The following is a 24,896-nucleotide window of genomic DNA, read 5'->3' on the forward strand; positions in this document are numbered from 1 at the left end:
GGTTTGTGCTTGTGTGATCAAGTGGTTTTGTTTTTGAAGTCTAGGCTCAAGAAAAGTTTAGCTCAGGGTTAGGTTATCTTGATTAAATCTAGACTCAAGGGGAAGTTTAGTTAAGGGTAGAGATTATCCTTAAGGTTTCATGTTATAGAAGGGAGCGGTAAATCAAGAGGGTTGTGCTTGTTTTACGGGTTTGCGAATTGGTTGTAATTTGCTTTCTTGTTCTAGTGAAATCGAAATCTGGACGTGGTCCCGGGGAGTAGGAAAAACCGAACCTCGTTAACAAATTTCTTGTGTCGTTTACTTTTCGCAATTTATCGTACCTCATCCGCACTTACAATTGGTATCAGAGCGGGTTCTCGATAGAGATTTAGTCTTGTTTCGAGTAGATCAGGGTGAGGTTCAGCAGATCGTTCAGGAAGTAAGACAGAGCTGAGAATCGTGAGAGATGGATTCCTATAAAGAAGGTACGTCTATGACAAGAACACCACTGCTTGATTCAGCGAATTATGGATATTGGAAGGTTCGTATTCAAGCTTTTATTAGTAATCTTGATGAAGATTGTTGGAATTCAATTGAACTTGGTTGGGAGGCTCCTAAAGTTACGGATGATGAAGGAGTTGTAAGTCTCAAGCCTAGAGATAAGTGGACTGCTGCAGAGAAAAGGCTATCAAGTTGCAATTCTAAGGCTAAGACTGCGATTTACAATGCTATTGATTCAAGTCGCTTTAAGTTGATTTCTCAATGTGCATCAGCTCAAAAAGCATGGAAGACATTGGAGAATATGTTTGAGGGTACTACAAGCGTTAAGAGAACAAAACTAGATATGTTGGCTTTGCAATTTGGGAATCTAAGAATGGAAGAAGAAGAAACCATGGCTGATTTCAGTGCAAAGTTATGTGACATATCTAATGAATCGTTTGCTCTTGGAAAGGTTTACAAGGACAAAAAGCTAGTGAAGAAGTTGAAGAGATCATTACCTGCAAAATTTGAGTCAAAGATTTCTGCAGTTGAAGAAACTCATAATCTAGATGAGATGGCTTTTGATGAGTTTGTTGGGATTCTTCAAGCATTTGAGTTAAGCAAAACATATGAAGCTAAAGGAAAGATGAATAAGGTAGATGAAGTGAAGAAGGAAGTTGACATTGGAGTTGCTCTTAAGGGATCTTCAACTGAAGATTCAATGGCTATGTTGTCAAGACAGTTTACTAAATATCTGAAGCGAAAGGGAAAAGAGAAGAAGGATAGAGTTGATGAAGAATTGAGAAGTTCATCAAAGAATGTGCAATGTTTTGAATGCGAAGGATATGGACATGTTCGTTCGGAATGCGCCAATCTACAAAAGCATAAGAAGAAGGCCATGAATGTTGTGACTAGTGATTCTGAAACTGATTCAGATGAGGAAGAAGAACTGAAAAATTTTGTGGCGTTTACTAATTTTTTGCCAGAAACTACAACAGAGTCTGCATCAGCGTCTGCAACAGAGTCTGCATCAGCGTCTGCAACAGGGTCTGCATCAGCGTCTGTGTCAGGGTCTGCATCAGCGTCTGTGTCAGGGTCTGCATCAGTGTCCGCAACAGGAGCTGTAATTGAAAGTGACAATGATCAAAGTGATGACGATGCTGCAAGTATCAGTGATGAAGAGTTTCATGAGAATTATAGAGCCTTATATGAGCATTGGCTTAAAATGGTTGAGAAGAATTCAGTGTTAACTAAGGAGAAACTCAAGTTAGAGGCTAAAGTCGTTGAAGCACAGAAATATGCAGCATAAAAAGAAGAAGAAGCATCACAAGCTAAAGTACAACTTGAAGAAACTCAAAAGAATTTGAGGATGCTTAATAATGACACAAAGAAGTTGGATCATATTCTGAATATTGGCAAGACTGATAAGTGTGGTCTTGGATTTGAAGGAAAACTTTTAAAATCAGATCTGGTGTTTGTTTCTAGTGGAAAAATCACGTCTGGATCAGGAAGTGTGTCAGAAACTGCAACTGTGGCAGAGACTGCATCTGGTACAAGAACTACTACGAGAACTGGTACAGAGACTGCATCAACTTTAAGGAAAAATCAAGAATTGAAGAATGCACCTCAACGAATTTTTAGACCTGTTTGTCATCATTGTGGTGTTGTTGGGCATATTAGGCCAAGGTGTTTCAGATTGTTGAGGGAGAGAAATCGAATGGAGAATGCTTTTGATGTGAGATTTCATGGTCCTACACGTTATCATTGTGGAGTTCAAGGGCATATTAAGAGGAATTGTTTCAGATTCATTCGAGATTCTAGTCATGAAGGCTTAAGGCGCAGGAAGATTTGGGTTAGGAAAGATGATTTCTATGGAGGTGGTGAACTAGGCTATCAACCTCGTATTGCAAAGCGGGGAGAATTTTCCAAGCAATTTTGACCATGTTGTGACTCATTCAGGGGGAGAATGATGATGTGTTTCGTGTTGTTGTTTTGGAGTTAGAACTGTTGAGTTCACAAACATAGTCAAAAAGGGGGAGAATGAAGATGTAGCTGTAGTCTGATGAAGTTGTTGAATGAGTTAAGAAGTAATACAAGTTTTTGTCTGATGGAGTTGCTGAATGATTCAAGAAGTAAGTCAAGATGCGACTGTTTTTGTGTGAGTGTCGGTTTCTAGAAGGTTTGAGAAGATATGTTTGGAGCATGTTTAGAGGATGAATCACAAAGGAAAAAGGACTTAAAGAGATTTGGAAGACTTGATGAAAGTGGAGTTATGAGAAAAAGGAAAAGTATAAAAGGAAATTTACTTTTTCTTATGGAAATTGGAAATCTTCTCCTATGGTGATTAGGAAATCGTTTTGGCTAAATAAGGAGGAGTGGAGGACGTCTTGGAGAAGCAAGAGAGCTGAGGCATAAAGAAGAAATCCTTGAGAGCTTTCTGTGAGATTGTGTGGAACTTAGTTTTGCGGGTTTGTGCTTGTGTGATCAAGTGGTTTTGTTTTTGAAGTCTAGGCTCAAGAAGAGTTTAGCTCAGGGTTAGGTTATCATGATTAAATCTAGACTCAAAGGGGAGTTTAGTTAAGGGTAGAGATTATCCTTAAGGTTGCACGTTATAGAAGGGAGCGGTAAATCAAGAGGGTTGTGCTTGTTTTACGCGTTTGCGAATTTGTTGTAATTTGCTTTCTTGTTCTAGTGAAATCGAAATCTGGACGTGGTCCCAGGGAGTAGGAAAAACCGAACCTCGTTAACAAATTTCTTGTGTCGTTTACTTTCCGTAATTTATCGTACCTCATCCGAACTTACACAAACCTATTGTCATTTCACCTTCAATCAAGTGGGTAGGCCATTTCAAATGTAATGTCGAAGTGGCATGGAAAGCAGATTAGAACCGGTGCAGTATTGGATGGATTCTTAAGGGATTAAACAGGGAAATAAGCAAGGTGGGTTGGAGCAAAGGCCTATCCACTTTTACCTTCTAGTTTAGAGGCAGAAACTGCAGCTCCCCCTTGGCTATGAAATGTCTAGATAATCGGGTTTCGAGAAGGTAATTTTTGAATTTGGTTCTCTAGTTTTAATACAAGCCTTGAAGATCCAATGCTTCTTTTTTTTTTTTTTTGTCAAACGAAGATCCAATGCTTCTTCTTCATAAATTTACCATGCGTTTTTGGATTGTAGTCCTCCTACTTGTCTACTCAAGAAACTTGCATGATGTTCTTGAGTATTGGTAATAATATTAGTACGTTTGAGGGAAAAATAAAACAAATAAGAAGGGCATATTCCAGTTTGTTGAAGACCAATATTAATGTTCCAAGAAAATTTTGAGTTTCTTCCCGCTTTGGTTATGCTACAAAATCAATAATAATGTGGATTGAAAAACACATATAATTTAGAGCGTAACTGAATTCTTATTAATAGACTTTTGTTCAATTGAATTTCTTTTTATGGTCATAAACATTTGTATATATGGTTCAATTCAACTCAAAAAATATAAAATTGTGAGTTTCTTAAAAGGGTTTCCAGCAATGGCATTTTTCCTCATCATTTTCATAAAACTTATATGAAACCTTATCATATTGAGATACTCAACTTTTTATATAGCAACTTGGATTTAAAAATAAAATATTAAAACTTAATGGTTGTAATGTTCCCACTCATAACTTTGGTTAATTATTGATTAGTTTATAAAAGAAAATTGATTGTTATTTATTAAATTTTAATAGAGATGAAGATTTATCTCAAATTTAAAAAACTTAATGATCCTAACTTTTGCTTAATTAACTTAAATCTTTCTTTTTAACAAAATTTAGCATATACGTATATCTAGGGGTGTCAAAATGGGTCAAGATTCATGGATCAACCCAACTCAACTCAACCCATGAATCCTAATGAGTTGAAATTTTTGACTCAAATGAGTTGATGGATCAAATGAGTTATTGAGTCAAATGGGTTGATGGATCAAATGAGTTGGGTTGTAATGGGTCAATGGTTTTAATGGTTTACCCATTTAACCTATCAATTTTTGTTAAATTGAATCAAACCAATTCAAATCTATAAACCGATTTCAATTTGAGTCTAACCAAAAATTCTAAACCGATTGAATATAGTCTTTAATTTTCCCGCCAAAAATGTGAATACACAATTTTTCCATCAAAATATAAATTCGTGATTTTCCCGCCAAAAAAGTAAATCCGTAGTTTTCCAGCCAAAAACGTAAATCCGTGATTTTCCCGCCAAAATTTTTTATAATTTTTAACCAAAAACGAAAATATATAATTTTCCCGCCAAAAAAGTAAATCCGTGATTTTCCGCCAAAAACGTATATCCGTGATTTTCCCGCCAAATGTTTTTATAATTTTTAACCAAAAATGAAAATGTAAAATTTTCCGCCAAAAACGTAAATCCGTAATTTTCCCGCCAAAAACGTAAATCTGTGATTTTCCCGCCAAATAATAGTGATGGATGATGAATTGATGATGATTATTATTAATATTATTATTATTATTATTATTATTATTATATTTTAATTATTAATTTATTTATTACATTAATAGGTTAATGGGTCAACCCATTTAACCTTCTAACCCATCAAATTAAATGAGTTCATGGGTTGACTCAACTCATTAACTCATTGGGTAATGAGTTGAGTTGAGTTGGGTTGAGTTGGGTTAACCATTTTGATACCCCTACGTATATCTGAATCATTCATTTCATTACCATTTGATTTTGATATAATAATATCTCATAAATTTTGACATTGTGTACCTATGATATAATCTATAGTATATGATTAGAAACTGATGGGTTGTTCCTCCATAACATGATAATCAGATAAAAGATTCCTCCATAACATGATAATCAGATAAAAGACAGGCTGATGCTTAAGAATTAAGATTATCAGATTCTCGCTGCAGGGAAGAGATTGATACAAACATAAAAATCCTAACAAAAACGTGTATATATATATATAAACTTAATTAAGAACTTGTTCTTTGTAGCTAGTAGGATTGATCCAATCATCCAAAATGTGGAGGCTTAGGATCGGAGCTGAGGCAGGACAAGACCCTCATTTTTTCAGCACCAACAACTACCTTGGAAGGCAGATTTGGGAGTTTCATGCTAAAGCAGGCTCTGTAGAGGAACTTTCCAAGGTTGAGGAGGCTCGACGGAATTTCGCAAACAACCGATCAAGTTTCAAAGCCAGTGCGGATCTCCTTTGGCGTATGCAGGTAAAAACCTTAAAATCTAGCATTAATTTTTGTTAATTAATTAAATTGGCCAGAATATTACTTTTTGTTTTTGTATATTTATCTAAAAGTTTCTAAGGGAAAGAAAATTCCACGAGTGAGAGTAGAGAATGCAGAGAAAATAACGTACGAAGAGGGTTACTCTATATGACGGCGTTGCAGGCTGATGGTGGACATTTTTCTGCTGAAAATTCTGGTTGCATGTTTTTTATTGCCCCTTTTGTGAGCTATATTTCACTACTCTCTTAATTAAATCGTATTTTTTTTTTGGTAAAGTTGATGTGAGAAGAAAATAATCAATATGATGCAAAAACATATCAGGTAATATATGCTTATATATCACTGGTCATCTAGATGAAATCTTCTCTCAAGAGCATCGTAAAGAGATGATGCGTTACATATATAATGCACCATTTTATTCATTTTTGCTAAGTGAGTAAGTGACATCACTACTTTTTATCATTCTTCTCCAAAAATGGATCAAATCTTATTTACCTAGCTTGAATCTCCGGCGATCTTATGGAGATGGTAACAACGAGCTTCTCAAAATCGAGCCTATGTACCTTCAATTCCCTTGTAAGCTTATATTTTGACTCTTTTTTTTCCTCCATGATTTTGCTTTGCATGTCTTTCTTGTCCCATAACCAGATTGTTGTTTAATATTAAATTTCACTATTTACTTCGCTGAGTTGATGTAGTTGAATTGAAGAAGCAGATGTCTTGCTCTCTTAACTTGACGAACAAGACAGACAATAATGGGGCCTTTAAGGTAAGAAGTTTTCGGAATCGTTAACTTGTTGTTGATTATCTCTTGTGTTTCTAAGGCTTCTAGGGGTTGTTTCTTTTTTCTTTTAATTTAAGGTTAAGACGAAAAATCCGAAAAATTATTGCGTTAGGTCTAATTATGGACTAATTCTTCCAAAGTCAACTTGTAAAGTTCTTGGTCCGTTCTCTAATCTTTTTTTTGGGGAAACATTTTTTTTGCTTCAGCTGCTAAACTGGTTCTTGTATTAGGAATTTGATGAATCTTTTTTGGTGTTTGTCTAGTGACAATGCAAGCCCAAAAGGAAGTTCTTAATTCTGATATGCAGAGCAATGAAAAGTTTATGATTCAAAGTGTAATAGCTAGTCCTGCAGTCACAGCCAAAGAAGTTACTCGTGAGACGGTACTGATCATTCACATTATTGATTTGATGGATAATCACACTTTGGTTTTGGTTCCTTAAAGCATTTGTTTTGTTTTCTATGAAAAACTTTGCAGTTTAGGAAAGAATCAGGGCATCTAGTTGAGGAGACTAAACTGAAAGTTACTTATTTTTAAGTAAAAAAATTAAAAATCAATTATATATACATATATATATATATATATATATATATATATATATCACTAAAATAAAAAAAAAAGTATTAAAAAATTATGTGTATTATGTAAGTAAAAGTAACGTTACTTTATAAGAATTAAAGATTTTCTAAAAAATCTAATAAGATAAAAAATGAATCTAAACATCTAATGAGATTTCAAATACGAGGGTAAAAATATTATTTACATTATCTAAGTAAAATTAGCGTTATTTTTATTTTGTACAACCTCATTTTACTACGTCAACTTGTACTATTCAAATACACAGAAAGTAAATCATTTGCTGATAAAAAAAATAACAAAGAAAAAAACACTTACAATTTAGTAAATTTGATGGTCATCGCCGCAAATCACAATATTTTTAAGCTCCATTTGAATTGAAACAATTAGCCCACTTTAATCATTGCTTTAATCTCTACTTCTTCGTAAAGTATTTCTATGCTTGTTTAGTATCTATAATTTTTCCGTAAAGTATATTTTTCAAAATTGGAAGCATAATATAGGAACTAAACAACCATGGAAAAACATGATCTACATTTGATTTCCAAAAAACGGCGGATAGATTATGCGACAATCGAAGATATCCCAAACATGACCTAAACAATGACGAGATTGTCCTTTAAGGTTTGGGATATCTTCGATTGTCACATAATCTATCCGCCCGTTTTTTGGAATAAAAATTTAGATAATGTTTTTCCATGGTTGTTTAGTGCCTATATTATGCTTCAAATTTTGGAAAAAAATACTTTACGGAGAAAATATTGGCACTAAACAACCATGAAACTACTTTACGAAGAAGTAGAGATTCAAGCACTGATTAGTGGATTAATTGTTTCAATTCTAATGGAGCTTAAAAATGTCGTGATTTGTTGCGATGACCATCAAATTTACCAAATCGTAAGTGTTTTTTTTTTGTTTTTTGTTTTAATCAGCAAATGATTTACTTTCTTTGTATTTGAATAGTACAAGTTGACGTATTAAAATAAGGTTGTACAAAATAAAAAACGCTAATTTTACTTAGATAATGTAAATGATATTTTTCGTCTCGTATTTGAAATCTCATTGGATGTTTAGATTAATTTCTTATCTTATTAGATTTTTTTAGAAAATCTTTAATTCTTATAAAGTAGCGTTACTTTTATTTAGATAATCTTTAATTCTTATAAAGTAGCGTTACTTTTATTTAGATAATACACATATTTTTAATACTTTTTTTTTATTTTAATGATATATATATAAGTACTTATATATTTAAAATTGATTTTTAAATTTTTTTATTATCATTTATTGTTTGTAGTCACATTATTACCAATCAAAATATATGTTCATATTGTAATCTCTTACCGCTTCTGACTATTCCATATTCTCTTTTAACATTTCGTTTTGGACAACTAACTTTCATACCACCTCAAAATCCGTTGCCACCACTAATTTTCTAGTCGCGAATCGGGCCATAATTTTATTTTTTGTAATTGCATTTTTAGAAATTGGAAGTTTTGGTCCCAAACTATTGATTTTAAATGAGACTAGCATAAGTCCTTTCGCTTTTGATGGGTTATTAACTAATTGTTGGCTTGTATCTGATTTCCATTTTAGATTACTGGTGGAAAGAAGCCTCAGCAGAACACAATATCATGATTTCAACTAGATAATTCCTCTTTTGACGTTTACTACTCAATTTGTATCGTTAAACAACTCAACAAAATAAGCTTTAACAAGTACTTGGAGAGCCTCAACAACGCTGTTCTGGAATCATAAATCAGTCATTAATATATCTCTCACTAGTGCTGGAATGAAATTTTTTTTATCTTTCACTTCATGCTTTTATAATATTTTCGGATCAATCTTAGTGCCATTGTTTCTAGCATGTATTTGTTTGACACTTTAACTATTTCATTTTCCAAATTGACTTAGTGACGAAGGTAGGAAATAATCAATTATGGAAAAGAAAATAGTTATAATGCTACAAAAATACATGCATGCAGAGATCAGAAAATACCATAAAAAGCACAAAACTGATGATAATTAAGAAAATTTCCATTCCAGAAACTAGTGAAAGAGATATCATTACAACTTTACTATTTCAGAAGTGTTGTTGAGACATTTCAAGAAAATGCTGAAGCATATTTTGTTGAATTTTTTGAAGATACAAATTTGTGTATAGTACATGCCAAAAGAGCGACTATCACTAAGGATTAACAGCTTGCTAGAAGGACTCTAGACAATCGACATTGAAATCATGATATTGTATCTTTTAAATTTTGGGGTTATTATTCTCATTTTAATGCATTCCTGAGATTATTTTCAAGTAATAAAATTTGTTTGATTGATATTTTCTTCTCTTGATGGACACTATTTTGTTGATTTAAAGTCAGACTAAATTGAACCATGATCCAAACGTTTGTATTGTTTGCTATATAAATATGAACTCCTATTCATTAATCACTAACCTTGTCAATAATGCCACATCTCCAGATAAATTTTGCTTCCTTGTCAATAATGCTCACAGTTCTTTAGTATGTCTCCAATGCCTACCAAAAAACAAAAAACAGACAAAAAAATGATCAATATCAATCTCCACTTAACATCAGCCAATGAGAATGCAAAATATTCAGTGGACTTTCTAGAAAAGATCATCCCTTTTTCATAATAGAACAACAATATTGATTCATAAATACTAAACTTTAAAATTTTTAAATAACTACCTAAATAAGAATAAGAGAAAAATAATCGTTAAAAGAATTAAAAATCGTTATTTTTCTGTTTTAGTTAATTATTTAGAAACTTTAAAGGTAAATATCTATGAATCATTATTGTTGTTGTTGTTTTTTTTTTTTTTTTTTTGCTAAGAATGTTAATATTTCATTAAATGAAATTTTTTAGGAGTTACATTAAGTAGATCATAAAGTTTGGTCCCATGGCTAAAAAGGATAAAAAAAAACATGGAAGCAAAATCAATGACTCCATTGACATCAACAAAAGCAGTGACACTTTCGGACGCTTTCAGAATCAATGAAGCGATAAAACGATCATTATTGTTGTTCTGTTATGATAAATAGGGATGTGATTTTTCTAGAAAGTTCATTAATGTATTTTGCATTCTCATTGATCGTTGGTTAACTAATATACGGTTGTTCTAGTCTTAAAAGGTGATAAGGAATTAACGGTTTTATATGTTAACACAATTTTCATGCATATAAGTGGCATCTTAAAAATTCATTAGATTTTCTTTGATACAACTTAGAAGAATCTGTTATCAGTGGCGTGCTGCTTCTACTCCAAGTTCTGTTGGCATGATGACAACTACACAACAACAAAGGCTGTGAATACAATCAAAACATCAAACATGTTTGTGAAATTGGCAAATAATATTACAAATGATTTAGACAGTGAGAGTGTAACGTTACCCAACAAAACGTTAAAAAACACATCCCAACATGGAGCCAGGACACTAGAACACCAAAAATATCACGATCCTCAAATGAGAGTAAAAAGCCAGTGAGACGTGGTATGTTCTTCAAGTTTCAACCAGCTGAAACATTGTAATGATCCATATCTCTTTTTCCGGTTAACATGTCTCCTCTATTTTAAAATCCACTTCCAAGAACTCGGTTATCTAAATCAACTACATAATATACTTGCAACAACGAATAAAGAAAAACTGTTACTACAAACCAATCTGCTTTGTGTTTAACTGATTAATAACGACAAAAAAGCAGATTTGTTTGTATTACAGTTATTTTATACGATGCCCCATTGAAGGTATATTATGGAGCTGATTTGGAGAACCAGGTTCTCGGAAGCGGATTTTACAAAAGAGTGGAAATGAAAACCGGAAGAAGTGAGATGGATAAAACCATAGCTTCTTGTTGGAACTTGAATAACCTACCACGTCTCCCTGGCTCTCTACCTTGTTCGAGAATTCTGATATCTCCGGTGTTCTCGTGCCATGACTCTACATTGGCATGTGTTTTTCAAAGTTACACTTTCACTCTCAAATCATTTTGTAATTCTGTTTACTAATTCTCACCAAAATATTTGATATGTTGCCAAAAGAGCGACTATCACTAAGAATTTATGATCGACTTTGCAATCATGATATTGTATATTTTAAATTTTGGGGTTATTATATTATTCTCATATCATTGCATTCCTGAGATTTTCTTTACGAGATAAAATTTGTCTGGTCGATATTGTCTTCTCTTGATTGACACTATTTTGTTGATTTAAAGTCCAACTAGATTGAACCATGATCAAAACGTTTATACTGTTTCTTTTAATCCAGTTTAAAAAAATATTGTAATCATGTATATATATATATATATATAACCTCTGTCGTCATTCAATAATCACTAACCTTGTCAATAATGCCACATATCCAATAAACGTTGCTTCCGTATCTAAGAATGCTCACAATTCTTTAGTATGTCTCCACTTCCTACCAACATACCAAAAACAGACAAAAAAAAATGATCAATATCAATCTCCACTTTCAATTGAACCAAAGAACTTGTCAATGACAAATGTTAACCTCAAATATGTTTAAAATCGGTTCAATCTTTTTGGCCACATAGATTTGTTAAGGCCGAAGATGGCTTTTCCTTTGTCTTCACTCATATTCATTTCTTAATCAACTCTTTCATGAACTTCGACCAATTCATTTCCCTACATATAATAAAAATCAATTCGTTCAACAAATTAAATATGATAATTATTTTAGATCTAAAATCATAACAACAACAATAAACAACAAAACAAAACCTTTTATTATCCTATATTTTTAATTTTATATTCCATTTTATAGAGATCATTTTCACTTACATCTAAACGCAAATTGTTGGCTAGCTCTTTTTCAATGTTACCACCTCCATTGCTACCGTTACTTAGATCTAAGATCTTCTGAGTTACCACACACGGTTGCCACAGGTTTCACCATATTTCTGATACATTTTAACAATATAAAATCGAGTGATTATTTACATCGTTTTACTTCTGTAAAAACTAAAATAATGTGGTCTTACGTATGTATAAATTTAAATAATAACAATAAAATAAAATAATTTAAAAATCATAAAATTAAAATTCTGGAGAAAGATCTAAAATAATCATCGTAATCTTATGAAAACTCATCATCAAGATGCCCTCCTACACATTTATTTTCTATGTTATTTCTTCTATTTGTCTCATATAACATATAATATAGATTCACCAGATCCATGAAAAAAGTCACATTTTAAGACATTACTAAACTGCAAGTAATATATATGATGAACTATTGATAGATCTAATATTGTACATGAATATAAACAAAGATCCATACCTTTTTCTTGTAACTTCATCTTTCCATCCACCGAAATGAATTGGAGATTTAGACTCCAACTATAGTTTCTCGGTTTTTGATATTTTTTCTATCAATAAGAATTGGATAAACAAGACTGTGTGATATATAAAATTAGATGTTCTGAGAAAGATCTATCAAAAACTGTGTGGTATATACAATTAGATGTTCTCACTTATTTATAGTGAAAATAAGGATGATGATGAATTTTTTTTTACCAAAAAAGGCAAATAAAATCTTTTGATAAAAAATCATATATATTTATAAAAACATAATTATTTTTGTTCTAAAATTTCATTGTTAAGTTTTTTTTTTTCTAATTTGTCACAGTCTATAGATAAAATTATACAAAAAATCAATATTAAAAAAAAAAAGACAATTTAGTTTCATAATGTAACATCTAGATATTTTTTTTTTGGTAAGATGCAACATCGAGATATTGGCCCGAACATCTAAAAGCAATAGTTAGTCTTTAATATTTCCCTAATAGTTCAAATATTTGTCTCACAGCTAAATTTGTTATAACTACTTTTCGCGGGAACATTTCAAATACAATTTGGAGCGATTTGCCAGTGTTATTTAAAATATTGTTAATACTGTTATATTCACTTAACAACTAACTTATTTATCATTTGGATAAATTTGTTCCTATACATACGGTCGAATCTATCATAAATTTATTTCAATGAAAATAATATTAAAATTATCTTTTTACAGTGTCTCGAATTTTATTTTTTTGTCTATTTAATTTTTTTTAGAGTGTTATTCTTATTAAAATTTGGTTTACTCATATTTTATGCTGAACACATACACAATATAAAAGTAATATACTGCTGTCGGGAAAAAAATAAATATAAAAAGTGGGAAATTAATATTTAGCTGTCAGAATAATTATTTTGAAAATACAAATAGATAAACAATTTTATAATATTAAATTTTTCAAGTTAATGATATTCACCAAAAGAGTAATTATCTATTCTAAGTATATAGAAAAACAATTTATAGAAACAAACTTTCATTGTTGGTATATTTGTTTCTAGTCAACTTTTAGTACTTAGAAGTAAATATAAATTTTAAATTATGATATTATACCATTTTTATAATTATTATTACTATATAAAGAATAGGTAATTTCTGCTAGTCAACAAAAAAAACAAAAATGACTGATTTCTATTATTATTTGTTAAGTTGAATGAATGCACAATCAATTTAAATGTACAGACTCAGAACAAAGCTTTTAAAGTAAATAATTCATATCACTTTGACTGTTGAGAAAAAAAAAATAGTTTGACTAGTATGTTGCCTTTATTTCCAATTAGCACTTTACTAGTTAAAGGGAAAACAAATCTAACATACGGTAAACCTTTAATAAACTAATACTCGATAAATTAATAAACTTTTTTGGTTCCGAGTTGAGCAACTATAATATTTGACATAATACGATAAAATGATAAGATAATATCTTTTGAAAAATCTATATAAATATATTGTTTCATCAATATTATGAATTAATAGTTGTTTAAATATGTCAAAAGTATATATTTAAGAAGATTTAGTGAAATATGTCTTTAGTGTTGTTATTTCTTACTTTTCATTAATTCTTGGTAGAGGTTATTTCAAATATTTGCACTTCATCAAAAAATGTTGGTTTTGTCTTTTAGATATGATAATTGTTTTTACTTGTAATTGGTTCTAAAAATATATTTATTATAACAAAAAAAATTATCTTGGAGTAGAATGTTTTTAAGAAATTGTGAAATAAATCAAAATTTTCAAGAAATTAAAAATTATTAATTTATTCATATATTAATACTTTTATAAATTAATAAACTATTTTAGTCTAGACATTATTAATTTATAGAAGTTTAACTGTATATCGTATGTGTATTATTTAAAAAATTTCTCCTTATAGTAAAATTAGACTCTATCTTAATTAGTTGACTACAATGCATATGTAATAAATAAATATATATCTATATCCATCGAGCATCGCGACAATCCTTATATATATATATATATATTCCTCGAACAAATTTGCCTGTATTAGTTTAACAATGATGGTTTCTTTGCCATCTTCTTAACCTTTGATCTTAGCCATATGAGTTATTGGAAAAAACAATCATCATTTGTATAGTTGCATAACTTCATTAAATCCATCAAAATTGTTGTTTTGACGCTATAGGTTACGCTTTGTGATTATAGATAATTTAGTTTGTAGTGACATTTTTAGAAAAATTCCCTCCAATTTCTCAAAGAAGGGCACAATTAGATCTTAAGGAATTGAATGAGTGTCACCCAATACCCTTGATGCAGCCCAAACTGAAGATGTAGCTGCAGTATGATGAAGTTGTTGAATGAGTTGAGAAGTAATACAAGCTTTTGTCTGATGGAGTTGCTGAATGATTCAACAAGTAAGTCAAGATGCGACTGTTTTTGTGTGAGTGTCGGTTTCTAGAAGGTTTGAGAAGATATGTTTGGAGCATGTTTAGAGGATGAATCACAAAGGAAAAAGGACTTAAAGAGATTTGGAAGACTTGATGAAAGTGGAGTTTGATGAGAAAAAGGAAAAGTATAAAAGGAAATTTACTTTTTCTTATGGAAATTGGAAATCTTCTCCTATGGTGATTAGGAAATCGTTTTGGCTAAATAAGGAGGAGTGGAGGACGTCTTGGAGAAGCAAGAGAGCTGAGGCATAAAGAAGAAATCCTTGAGAGCTTTCTGTGAGATTGTGTGCAACTTAGTTTTGCGGGTTTGTGCTTGTGTGATCAAGTGGTTTTGTTTTTGAAGTCTAGGCTCAAGAAAAGTTTAGCTCAGGGTTAGGTTATCTTGATTAAATCTAGACTCAAGGGGAAGTTTAGTTAAGGGTAGAGATTATCCTTAAGGTTTCATGTTATAGAAGGGAGCGGTAAATCAAGAGGGTTGTGCTTGTTTTACGGGTTTGCGAATTGGTTGTAATTTGCTTTCTTGTTCTAGTGAAATCGAAATCTGGACGTGGTCCCGGGGAGTAGGAAAAACCGAACCTCGTTAACAAATTTCTTGTGTCGTTTACTTTTCGCAATTTATCGTACCTCATCCGCACTTACAATTGGTATCAGAGCGGGTTCTCGATAGAGATTTAGTCTTGTTTCGAGTAGATCAGGGTGAGGTTCAGCAGATCGTTCAGGAAGTAAGACAGAGCTGAGAATCGTGAGAGATGGATTCCTATAAAGAAGGTACGTCTATGACAAGAACACCACTGCTTGATTCAGCGAATTATGGATATTGGAAGGTTCGTATTCAAGCTTTTATTAGTAATCTTGATGAAGATTGTTGGAATTCAATTGAACTTGGTTGGGAGGCTCCTAAAGTTACGGATGATGAAGGAGTTGTAAGTCTCAAGCCTAGAGATAAGTGGACTGCTGCAGAGAAAAGGCTATCAAGTTGCAATTCTAAGGCTAAGACTGCGATTTACAATGCTATTGATTCAAGCCGCTTTAAGTTGATTTCTCAATGTGCATCAGCTCAAAAAGCATGGAAGACATTGGAGAATATGTTTGAGGGTACTACAAGCGTTAAGAGAACAAAACTAGATATGTTGGCTTCGCAATTTGAGAATCTAAGAATGGAAGAAGAAGAAACCGTGGCTGATTTCAGTGCAAAGTTATGTGACATATCTAATGAATCGTTTGCTCTTGGAAAGGTTTACAAGGACAAAAAGCTAGTGAAGAAGTTGAAGAGATCATTACCTGCAAAATTTGAGTCAAAGATTTCTGCAGTTGAAGAAACTCATAATCTAGATGAGATGGCTTTTGATGAGTTTGTTGGGATTCTTCAAGCATTTGAGTTAAGCAAAACATATGAAGCTAAAGGAAAGATGAATAAGGTAGATGAAGTGAAGAAGGAAGTTGACATTGGAGTTGCTCTTAAGGGATCATCAACTGAAGATTCAATGGCTATGTTGTCAAGACAGTTTACTAAATATCTGAAGCGAAAGGGAAAAGAGAAGAAGGATAGAGTTGATGAAAAATTGAGAAGTTCATCAAAGAATGTGCAATGTTTTGAATGCGAAGGATATGGACATGTTCGTTCGGAATGCGCCAATCTACAAAAGCATAAGAAGAAGGCCATGAATGTTGTGACTAGTGATTCTGAAACTGATTCAGATGAGGAAGAAGAACTGAAGAATTTTGTGGCGTTTACTAATTTTTTGCTAGAAACTACAACAGAGTCTGCATCAGCGTCTGCAACAGAGTCTGCATCAGCGTCTGCAACAGGGTCTGCATCAGCGTCTGTGTCAGGGTCTGCATCAGCGTCTGTGTCAGAGTCTGCATCAGCGTCTGTGTCAGGGTCTGCATCAGTGTCCGCAACAGGAGCTGTAATTGAAAGTGACAATGATCAAAGTGACGATGCTGCAAGTATCAGTGATGAAGAGTTTCATGAGAATTATAGAGCCTTATATGAGCATTGGCTTAAAATGGTTGAGAAGAATTCAGTGTTAACTAAGGAGAAACTCAAGTTAGAGGCTAAAGTCGTTGAAGCACAGAAATATGCAGCATAAAAAGAAGAAGAAGCATCACAAGCTAAAGTACAACTTGAAGAAACTCAAAAGAATTTGAGGATGCTTAATAATGACACAAAGAAGTTGGATCATATTCTGAATATTGGCAAGACTGATAAGTGTGGTCTTGGATTTGAAGGAAAACTTTTAAAATCAGATCTGGTGTTTGTTTCTAGTGGAAAAATCACGTTTGGATCAGGAAGTGTGTCAGAAACTGCAACTGTGGCAGAGACTGCATCTGGTACAAGAACTACTACGAGAACTGGTACAGAGACTGCATCAACTTTAAGGAAAAATCAAGAATTGAAGAATGCACCTCAACGAATTTTTAGACCTGTTTGTCATCATTGTGGTGTTGTTGGGCATATTAGGCCAAGGTGTTTCAGATTGTTGAGGGAGAGAAATCGAATGGAGAATGCTTTTGATGTGAGATTTCATGGTCCTACACGTTATCATTGTGGAGTTCAAGGGCATATTAAGAGGAATTGTTTCAGATTCATTCGAGATTCTAGTCATGAAGGCTTAAGGCGCAGGAAGATTTGGGTTAGGAAAGATGATTTCTATGGAGGTGGTGAACTAGGCTATCAACCTCGTATTGCAAAGCGGGGAGAATTTTCCAAGCAATTTTGACCATGTTGTGACTCATTCAGGGGGAGAATGATGATGTGTTTCGTGTTGTTGTTTTGGAGTTAGAACTGTTGAGTTCACAAACATAGTCAAAAAGGGGGAGAATGAAGATGTAGCTGTAGTCTGATGAAGTTGTTGAATGAGTTAAGAAGTAATACAAGTTTTTGTCTGATGGAGTTGCTGAATGATTCAAGAAGTAAGTCAAGATGCGACTGTTTTTGTGTGAGTATCGGTTTCTAGAAGGTTTGAGAAGATATGTTTGGAGCGTGTTTAGAGGATGAATCACAAAGGAAAAAGGAATTAAAGAGATTTGAAAGACTTGATGAAAGTGGAGTTTGATGAGAAAAAGGAAAAGTATAAAAGGAAATTTACTTTTTCTTATGGAAATTGGAAATCTTCTCCTATGGTGATTAGGAAATCGTTTTGGCTATATAAGGAGGAGTGGAGGACGTCTTGGAGAAGCAAGAGAGCTGAGGCATAAAGAAGAAATCTTTGAGAGTTTTCTGTGAGATTGTGTGCAACTTAGTTTTGCGGGTTTGTGCTTCTGTGATCAAGTGGTTTTGTTTTTGAAGTCTAGGCTCAAGAAGAGTTTAGCTCAGGGTTAGGTTATCATGATTAAATCTAGACTCAAAGGGGAGTTTAGTTAAGGGTAGAGATTATCCTTAAGGTTTCACGTTATAGAAGGGAGCGGTAAATCAAGAGGGTTGTGCTTGTTTTACGCGTTTGCGAATTGGTTGTAATTTGCTTTCTTGTTCTAGTGAAATCGAAATCTGGACGTGGTCCCAGGGAGTAGGAAAAACCGAACCTCGTTAACAAATTTCTTGTGTCGTTTACTTTCCGTAATTTATCGTACCTCATCCGAACTTACACAAACCTATTGTCATTTCACCTTCAATCAAGTGGGTAGGCCATTTCAAATGTAATGTCGAAGTGGCATGGAAAGCAGATTAGAACCGGAGCAGTATTGGATGGATTCTTAAGGGATTAAACAGGGAAATAAGCAAGGTGGGTTGGAGCAAAGGCCTATCTACTTTTACCTTCTAGTTTAGAGGCAGAAACTGCAGCTCCCCCTTGGCTATGAAATGTCTAGATAATCGGGTTTCGTGAAGGTAATTTTTGAATTTGGTTCTCTAGTTTTAATACAAGCCTTGAAGATCCAATGCTTCTTTTTTATTTTTTTTTTGTCAAACGAAGATCCAATGCTTCTTCTTCATAAATTTACCATGCGTTTTTGGATTGTAGTCCTCCTACTTGTCTACTCAAGAAACTTGCATGATGTTCTTGAGTATTGGTAATAATATTAGTACGTTTGAGGAAAAAATAAAACAAATAAGAAGGGCATATTCCAGTTTGTTGAAGACCAATATTAATGTTCCAAGAAAATTTTGAGTTTCTTCCCGCTTTGGTTATGCTACAAAATCAATAATAATGTGGATTAAAAAACACATATAATTTAGAGCGTAACTGAATTCTTATTAATAGACTTTTGTTCAATTGAATTTCTTTTTATGGTCATAAACATTTGTATATATGGTTCAATTCAACTCAAAAAATATAAAATTGTGAGTTTCTTAAAAGGGTTTCCAGCAATGGCATTTTTCCTCATCATTTTCATAAAACTTATATGAAACCTTATCATATTGAGATACTCAACTTTTTATATAGCAACTTGGATTTAAAAATAAAATATTAAAACTTAATGGTTGTAATGTTCCCACTCATAACTTTGGTTAATAATTGATTAGTTTATAAAAGAAAATTGATTGTTATTTATTAAATTTTAATAGAGATGAAGATTTATCTCAAATTTAAAAAACTTAATGATCCTAACTTTTGCTTAATTAACTTAAATCTTTCTTTTTAACAAAATTTAGCATATACGTATATCTAGGGGTGTCAAAATGGGTCAAGATTCATGGATCAACCCAACTCAACTCAACCCATGAATCCTAATGAGTTGAAATTTTTGACTCAAATGAGTTGATGGATCAAATGAGTTATTGAGTCAAATGGGTTGATGGATCAAATGAGTTGGGTTGTAATGGGTCAATGGTTTTAATGGTTTACCCATTTAACCTATCAATTTTTGTTAAATTGAATCAAACCAATTCAAATCTATAAACCGATTTCAATTTGAGTCTAACCAAAAATTCTAAACCGATTGAATATAGTCTTTAATTTTCCCGCCAAAAATGTGAATACACAATTTTTCCATCAAAATATAAATTCGTGATTTTCCCGCCAAAAAAGTAAATCCGTAGTTTTCCAGCCAAAAACGTAAATCCGTGATTTTCCCGCCAAAATTTTTTATAATTTTTAACCAAAAACGAAAATATGTAATTTTCCCGCCAAAAAAAAGTAAATCCGTGATTTTCCGCCAAAAACGTATATCCGTGATTTTCCCGCCAAATTTTTTTATAATTTTTAACCAAAAATGAAAATGTAAAATTTTCCGCCAAAAACGTAAATCCGTAATTTTCCCGCCAAAAACGTAAATCTGTGATTTTCCCGCCAAATAATAGTGATGGATGATGAATTGATGATGATTATTATTAATATTATTATTATTATTATTATTATTATTATATTTTAATTATTAATTTATTTATTACATTAATAGGTTAATGGGTCAACCCATTTAACCTTCTAACCCATCAAATTAAATGAGTTCATGGGTTGACTCAACTCATTAACTCATTGGGTAATGAGTTGAGTTGAGTTGGGTTGAGTTGGGTTAACCATTTTGATACCCCTACGTATATCTGAATCATTCCTTTCATTACCATTTGATTTTGATATAATAATATCTCATAAATTTTGACATTGTGTACCTATGATATAATCTATAGTATATGATTAGAAACTGATGGGTTGTTCCTCCATAACATGATAATCAGATAAAAGATTCCTCCATAACATGATAATCAGATAAAAGACAGGCTGATGCTTAAGAATTAAGATTATCAGATTCTCGCTGCAGGGAAGAGATTGATACAAACATAAAAATCCTAACAAAAACGTGTATATATATATAAACTTAATTAAGAACTTGTTCTTTGTAGCTAGTAGGATTGATCCAATCATCCAAAATGTGGAGGCTTAGGATCGGAGCTGAGGCAGGACAAGACCCTCATTTTTTCAGCACCAACAACTACCTTGGAAGGCAGATTTGGGAGTTTCATGCTAAAGCAGGCTCTGTAGAGGAACTTTCCAAGGTTGAGGAGGCTCGACGGAATTTCGCAAACAACCGATCAAGTTTCAAAGCCAGTGCGGATCTCCTTTGGCGTATGCAGGTAAAAACCTTAAAATCTAGCATTAATTTTTGTTAATTAATTAAATTGGCCAGAATATTACTTTTTGTTTTTGTATATTTATCTAAAAGTTTCTAAGGGAAAGAAAATTCCACGAGTGATAGTAGAGAATGCAGAGAAAATTACGTACGAAGAGGGTTACTCTATATGACGGCGTTGCAGGCTGATGGTGGACATTTTTCTGCTGAAAATTCTGGTTGCATGTTTTTTATTGCCCCTTTTGTGAGCTATATTTCACTACTCTCTTAATTAAATCGTATTTTTTTTTTGGTAAAGTTGATGTGAGAAGAAAATAATCAATATGATGCAAAAACATATCAGGTAATATATGCTTATATATCACTGGTCATCTAGATGAAATCTTCTCTCAAGAGCATCGTAAAGAGATGATGCGTTACATATATAATGCACCATTTTATTCATTTTTGCTAAGTGAGTAAGTGACATCACTACTTTTTATCATTCTTCTCCAAAAATGGATCAAATCTTATTTACCTAGCTTGAATCTCCGGCGATCTTATGGAGATGGTAACAACGAGCTTCTCAAAATCGAGCCTATGTACCTTCAATTCCCTTGTAAGCTTATATTTTGACTCTTTTTTTTCCCTCCATGATTTTGCTTTGCATGTCTTTCTTGTCCCATAACCAGATTGTTGTTTAATATTAAATTTCACTATTTACTTCGCTGAGTTGATGTAGTTGAATTGAAGAAGCAGATGTCTTGCTCTCTTAACTTGACGAACAAGACAGACAATAATGGGGCCTTTAAGGTAAGAAGTTTTCGGAATCGTTAACTTGTTGTTGATTATCTCTTGTGTTTCTAAGGCTTCTAGGGGTTGTTTCTTTTTTCTTTTAATTTAAGGTTAAGACGAAAAATCCGAAAAATTATTGCGTTAGGTCTAATTATGGACTAATTCTTCCAAAGTCAACTTGTAAAGTTCTTGGTCCGTTCTCTAATCTTTTTTTTGGGGAAACATTTTTTTTGCTTCAGCTGCTAAACTGGTTCTTGTATTAGGAATTTGATGAATCTTTTTTGGTGTTTGTCTAGTGACAATGCAAGCCCAAAAGGAAGTTCTTAATTCTGATATGCAGAGCAATGAAAAGTTTATGATTCAAAGTGTAATAGCTAGTCCTGGACTCACAGCCAAAGAAGTTACTCGTGAGACGGTACTGATCATTCACATTGTTGATTTGATGGATAATCACAGTTTGGTTTTTGGTTCCTTAAAGCATTGGTTTCGTTTTTTATGAAAAACTTTGAAGTTAAGGAAAGAATCGGGGCATCTAGTTGAGGAGACTAAACTGAGAGTTACTTATGTTTCCTCCACCACGACAACATCACCAATTCACCAAGGACCAGAAGAGGGTTTATATTTTAGTGTTTTTGTTAGATATTTTCTCTTTACTTCATTGTAGATATTCATCACCAGTAACAGTACTCTTACCGATGTCTCTTGCTGTGGTGTTGGAGCTGCTTGCCACGAGCTCGAAATAGCGACTCGTAAAAATCGAAGGAATTTGTACAATAATTTGTTTGTAAAATAATTATGAGCTCATAATCATTTTGTATATATGTATTAATGACCATCTAGATAATCATATCCTTTAGATGTAAAGGATGATCTTCAAAGGTTTGAGTTTGGACTGTACATATTTAGAAACTTATTTCTAAAACTAATCTGAACAAATTTTACAACTTTTATTTACACTTACTATGATTTTTTATTAGAAAATAAATAATGCGTCCACAAAATTGTATTTGGCTTCTCTCCACCAGTAATCTGGAATGAAAAATCAGATACAAACCAACAATTAGTTAATAACCCATCTAAAGCGAAATGCCTTATTCTAGTGTCATTTACAATCAATTGTTTGGGACTAAAACATCCAATTTCCAAAAATGCAATTACAAAAATTAAAAGAATGGCCCCGATTCGCGACTAAAAATAATGGTGGCAACGGAATTTGAGGTGGTATGAAAGTTAGTTGTCCGAAATAAAATGTTAAAAGAGAATATGGTATAGTCAGAAGTTAGTGTATCTCTTACACCTCTGACTATTCCATATTCTCTTTTACATTTCATTTCAGACAACTAACTTTCATACCACCTCAAAATCCGTTGCCACCACTAATTTTTTGGTCGCGAATCGTGGCATATTTTTATTTTTTGTAATTGCATTTTTAGAAATTAGAAGTTTTGGTCCCAAACTACTGATTGTAAATGAGACTAGCATAAGCCCTTTCGCTTTAGATGGGTTATTAACTATTTTTTGGCTTGTATCTGATTTTTCATTTCAGATTACTGGTGTAGAGAAGCCTTAGCATAACACAATATGTATTATGATATTCAACTAGATAATTCCTCTTTTGACATTTACTACTCAATTTGTATCGTTAAACAATTCAACAAAATAAGCTTCAACAAGTACTTCGAGAGCCTCAACAACGCTATTCTGAAATCATAAATCTGTCATTAATATATCTCTCACTAGTATCTAGAATGAAATTTTTTTTATCATTCACTTTGTGTTTTTATGATATTTTGGATCTTCGTAGTGCCATTGTTTCATGTATTTGTGTGACTCTTTATCTATTTGATTTTCCAAATTGATTTAGTGATGAAGGTAGGAAATAATCAATTATGGAAAATAAAATAGTAAAAATGCTACAAAAATACATGCATGCAGGAAACAATAGCACTGAGAGAGATCTGAAAATACCATAAAAAGCACAAAACTAATGATAAGAAAACTTCCTTTCCAAAAACTGGTGAAAGAGATATCATGAAAAATTTACGATTTCAGAAATGTTGTTGAGACTTTTCAAGAAATTGCTAAAGCATATCTCTTGAATTTTTTAAAGATACAGATTTGTGAATAGTACATGCCAAAATGGCGACTATAACTAAGGATTTACAGCTTGCTAGAAGGACTCTAGACAATCCACGTTGAAATCATGATATTGTATCTTTTAAATTTTGGGGTTATTATTCTCATTTCAATGCATTCCTGAGATTATTTTCAAGGAATAATATTTGCTTGGTAGATATTTTCTTCTCTTGATTGAGATTATTTTGTTGAGTTAAAGTCAAAATATATTAACTTCTATGGTCATTCATTAACCACTAACCTTATCAATAATGCCACATCTCCAATAAACCTTGCTTCCTTGTCAATAATGCTAACAATTCTTTAGTATGTCTCCAATGCCTACCAACAAACAAAAAACAGACAAAAAAAATGATCAATATCAATCTCCACTTAACATCAGCCAATGAGAATGCAAAATACATCAGTGGACTTTCTAGAAAAGATCATCCCTTTTTCATAACAGAACAACAATATTGATTCATAAATACTAACCTCTAAATTTTTTAAATAACTACCTAAATAAGAATCAGAGAAAAATAATCGTTAAAAGAATCTAAATAATTGTTATTTTTCTTTTTTAGTTAATTACTTAGAATCTTTAGAGGTAAGTGTGTATGAATAATTTGTTGTGATAAATAGGGATGGGATTTTTCTAGAAAGTTCATTAATGTATTTTGCATTCTCATTGATCTTTGTAAGTTACCGCATATCACCATTTGAGATGAAAAATATTGATCGTTGGTTAACTAATATACGGTTGTTCTAGTCTTAAAAGGTGATAAGGAATTAAAGTTCTAATCTGCTAACTCCATTTTTATGCAGATAAGTGGCATCTTAAAAATTCATTAGATTTTGTTTGATACAACTTACAAGAATCTGTTATCAGCGGCATGCTGCTTCTACTTCAAGTTCTATTGGTGTGATGACAACTACACAACAAATACAATCAAAACATCAAACATGGTGAAATTGGAAAATAATATTACAAATGATTTAGATAGTGAGAGTGTAACATTACCCAACGAAACATTGAAAGAACACATCCCAACATAGAGCCATAACACTAGAACACCAGAGATATCAAGATCCTCAATTGAGAGTAAAGAGCCAGTGAGACGTGGTATGTTCTTCAAGTTTCAACAAGAAACTAT

General features: G+C 32.4%; 1 protein-coding gene, 1 long non-coding RNA gene and 2 pseudogenes across 3 annotated transcripts; all 4 read left to right on the plus strand.

The window, feature by feature from the left end:
* The first annotated feature begins 1,061 nt into the window (after window positions 1-1,061).
* On the plus strand, window positions 1,062-2,398 carry LOC110229044 (annotated as a pseudogene).
* Window positions 2,399-5,480: 3,082 nt separating this feature from the next.
* On the plus strand, window positions 5,481-6,928 carry LOC9314770 (vesicle-associated protein 1-1). Its single transcript, XM_021027803.1, has 5 exons — window positions 5,481-5,676; window positions 6,144-6,278; window positions 6,401-6,471; window positions 6,564-6,645; window positions 6,750-6,928. The coding sequence occupies exons 1-5, from the start codon at window positions 5,481-5,483 to the stop codon at window positions 6,926-6,928; spliced, it is 663 nt and encodes a 220-aa protein (XP_020883462.1).
* A 9,286-nt stretch (window positions 6,929-16,214) lies between these two features.
* Window positions 16,215-18,193, plus strand: LOC110229481 (annotated as a pseudogene).
* A 2,839-nt stretch (window positions 18,194-21,032) lies between these two features.
* On the plus strand, window positions 21,033-22,570 carry LOC9314771. 2 transcript variants are annotated; one of them, XR_002332825.1, is made up of 3 exons: window positions 21,033-21,451; window positions 21,575-22,042; window positions 22,139-22,570. It is a non-coding gene; the product is annotated as an uncharacterized LOC9314771 (long non-coding RNA). The 2 variants fall into 2 exon arrangements; XR_002332824.1 differs by lacking the exon at window positions 21,033-21,451 and having other exon boundaries at window positions 21,459-22,042.
* The last annotated feature ends 2,326 nt before the right edge of the window (window positions 22,571-24,896 follow it).

This window comes from Arabidopsis lyrata, assembly GCF_000004255.2.
Source record: "Arabidopsis lyrata subsp. lyrata unplaced genomic scaffold ARALYscaffold_4, whole genome shotgun sequence".
In the NCBI taxonomy this organism is placed as follows: Eukaryota; Viridiplantae; Streptophyta; class Magnoliopsida; order Brassicales; family Brassicaceae; genus Arabidopsis; species Arabidopsis lyrata.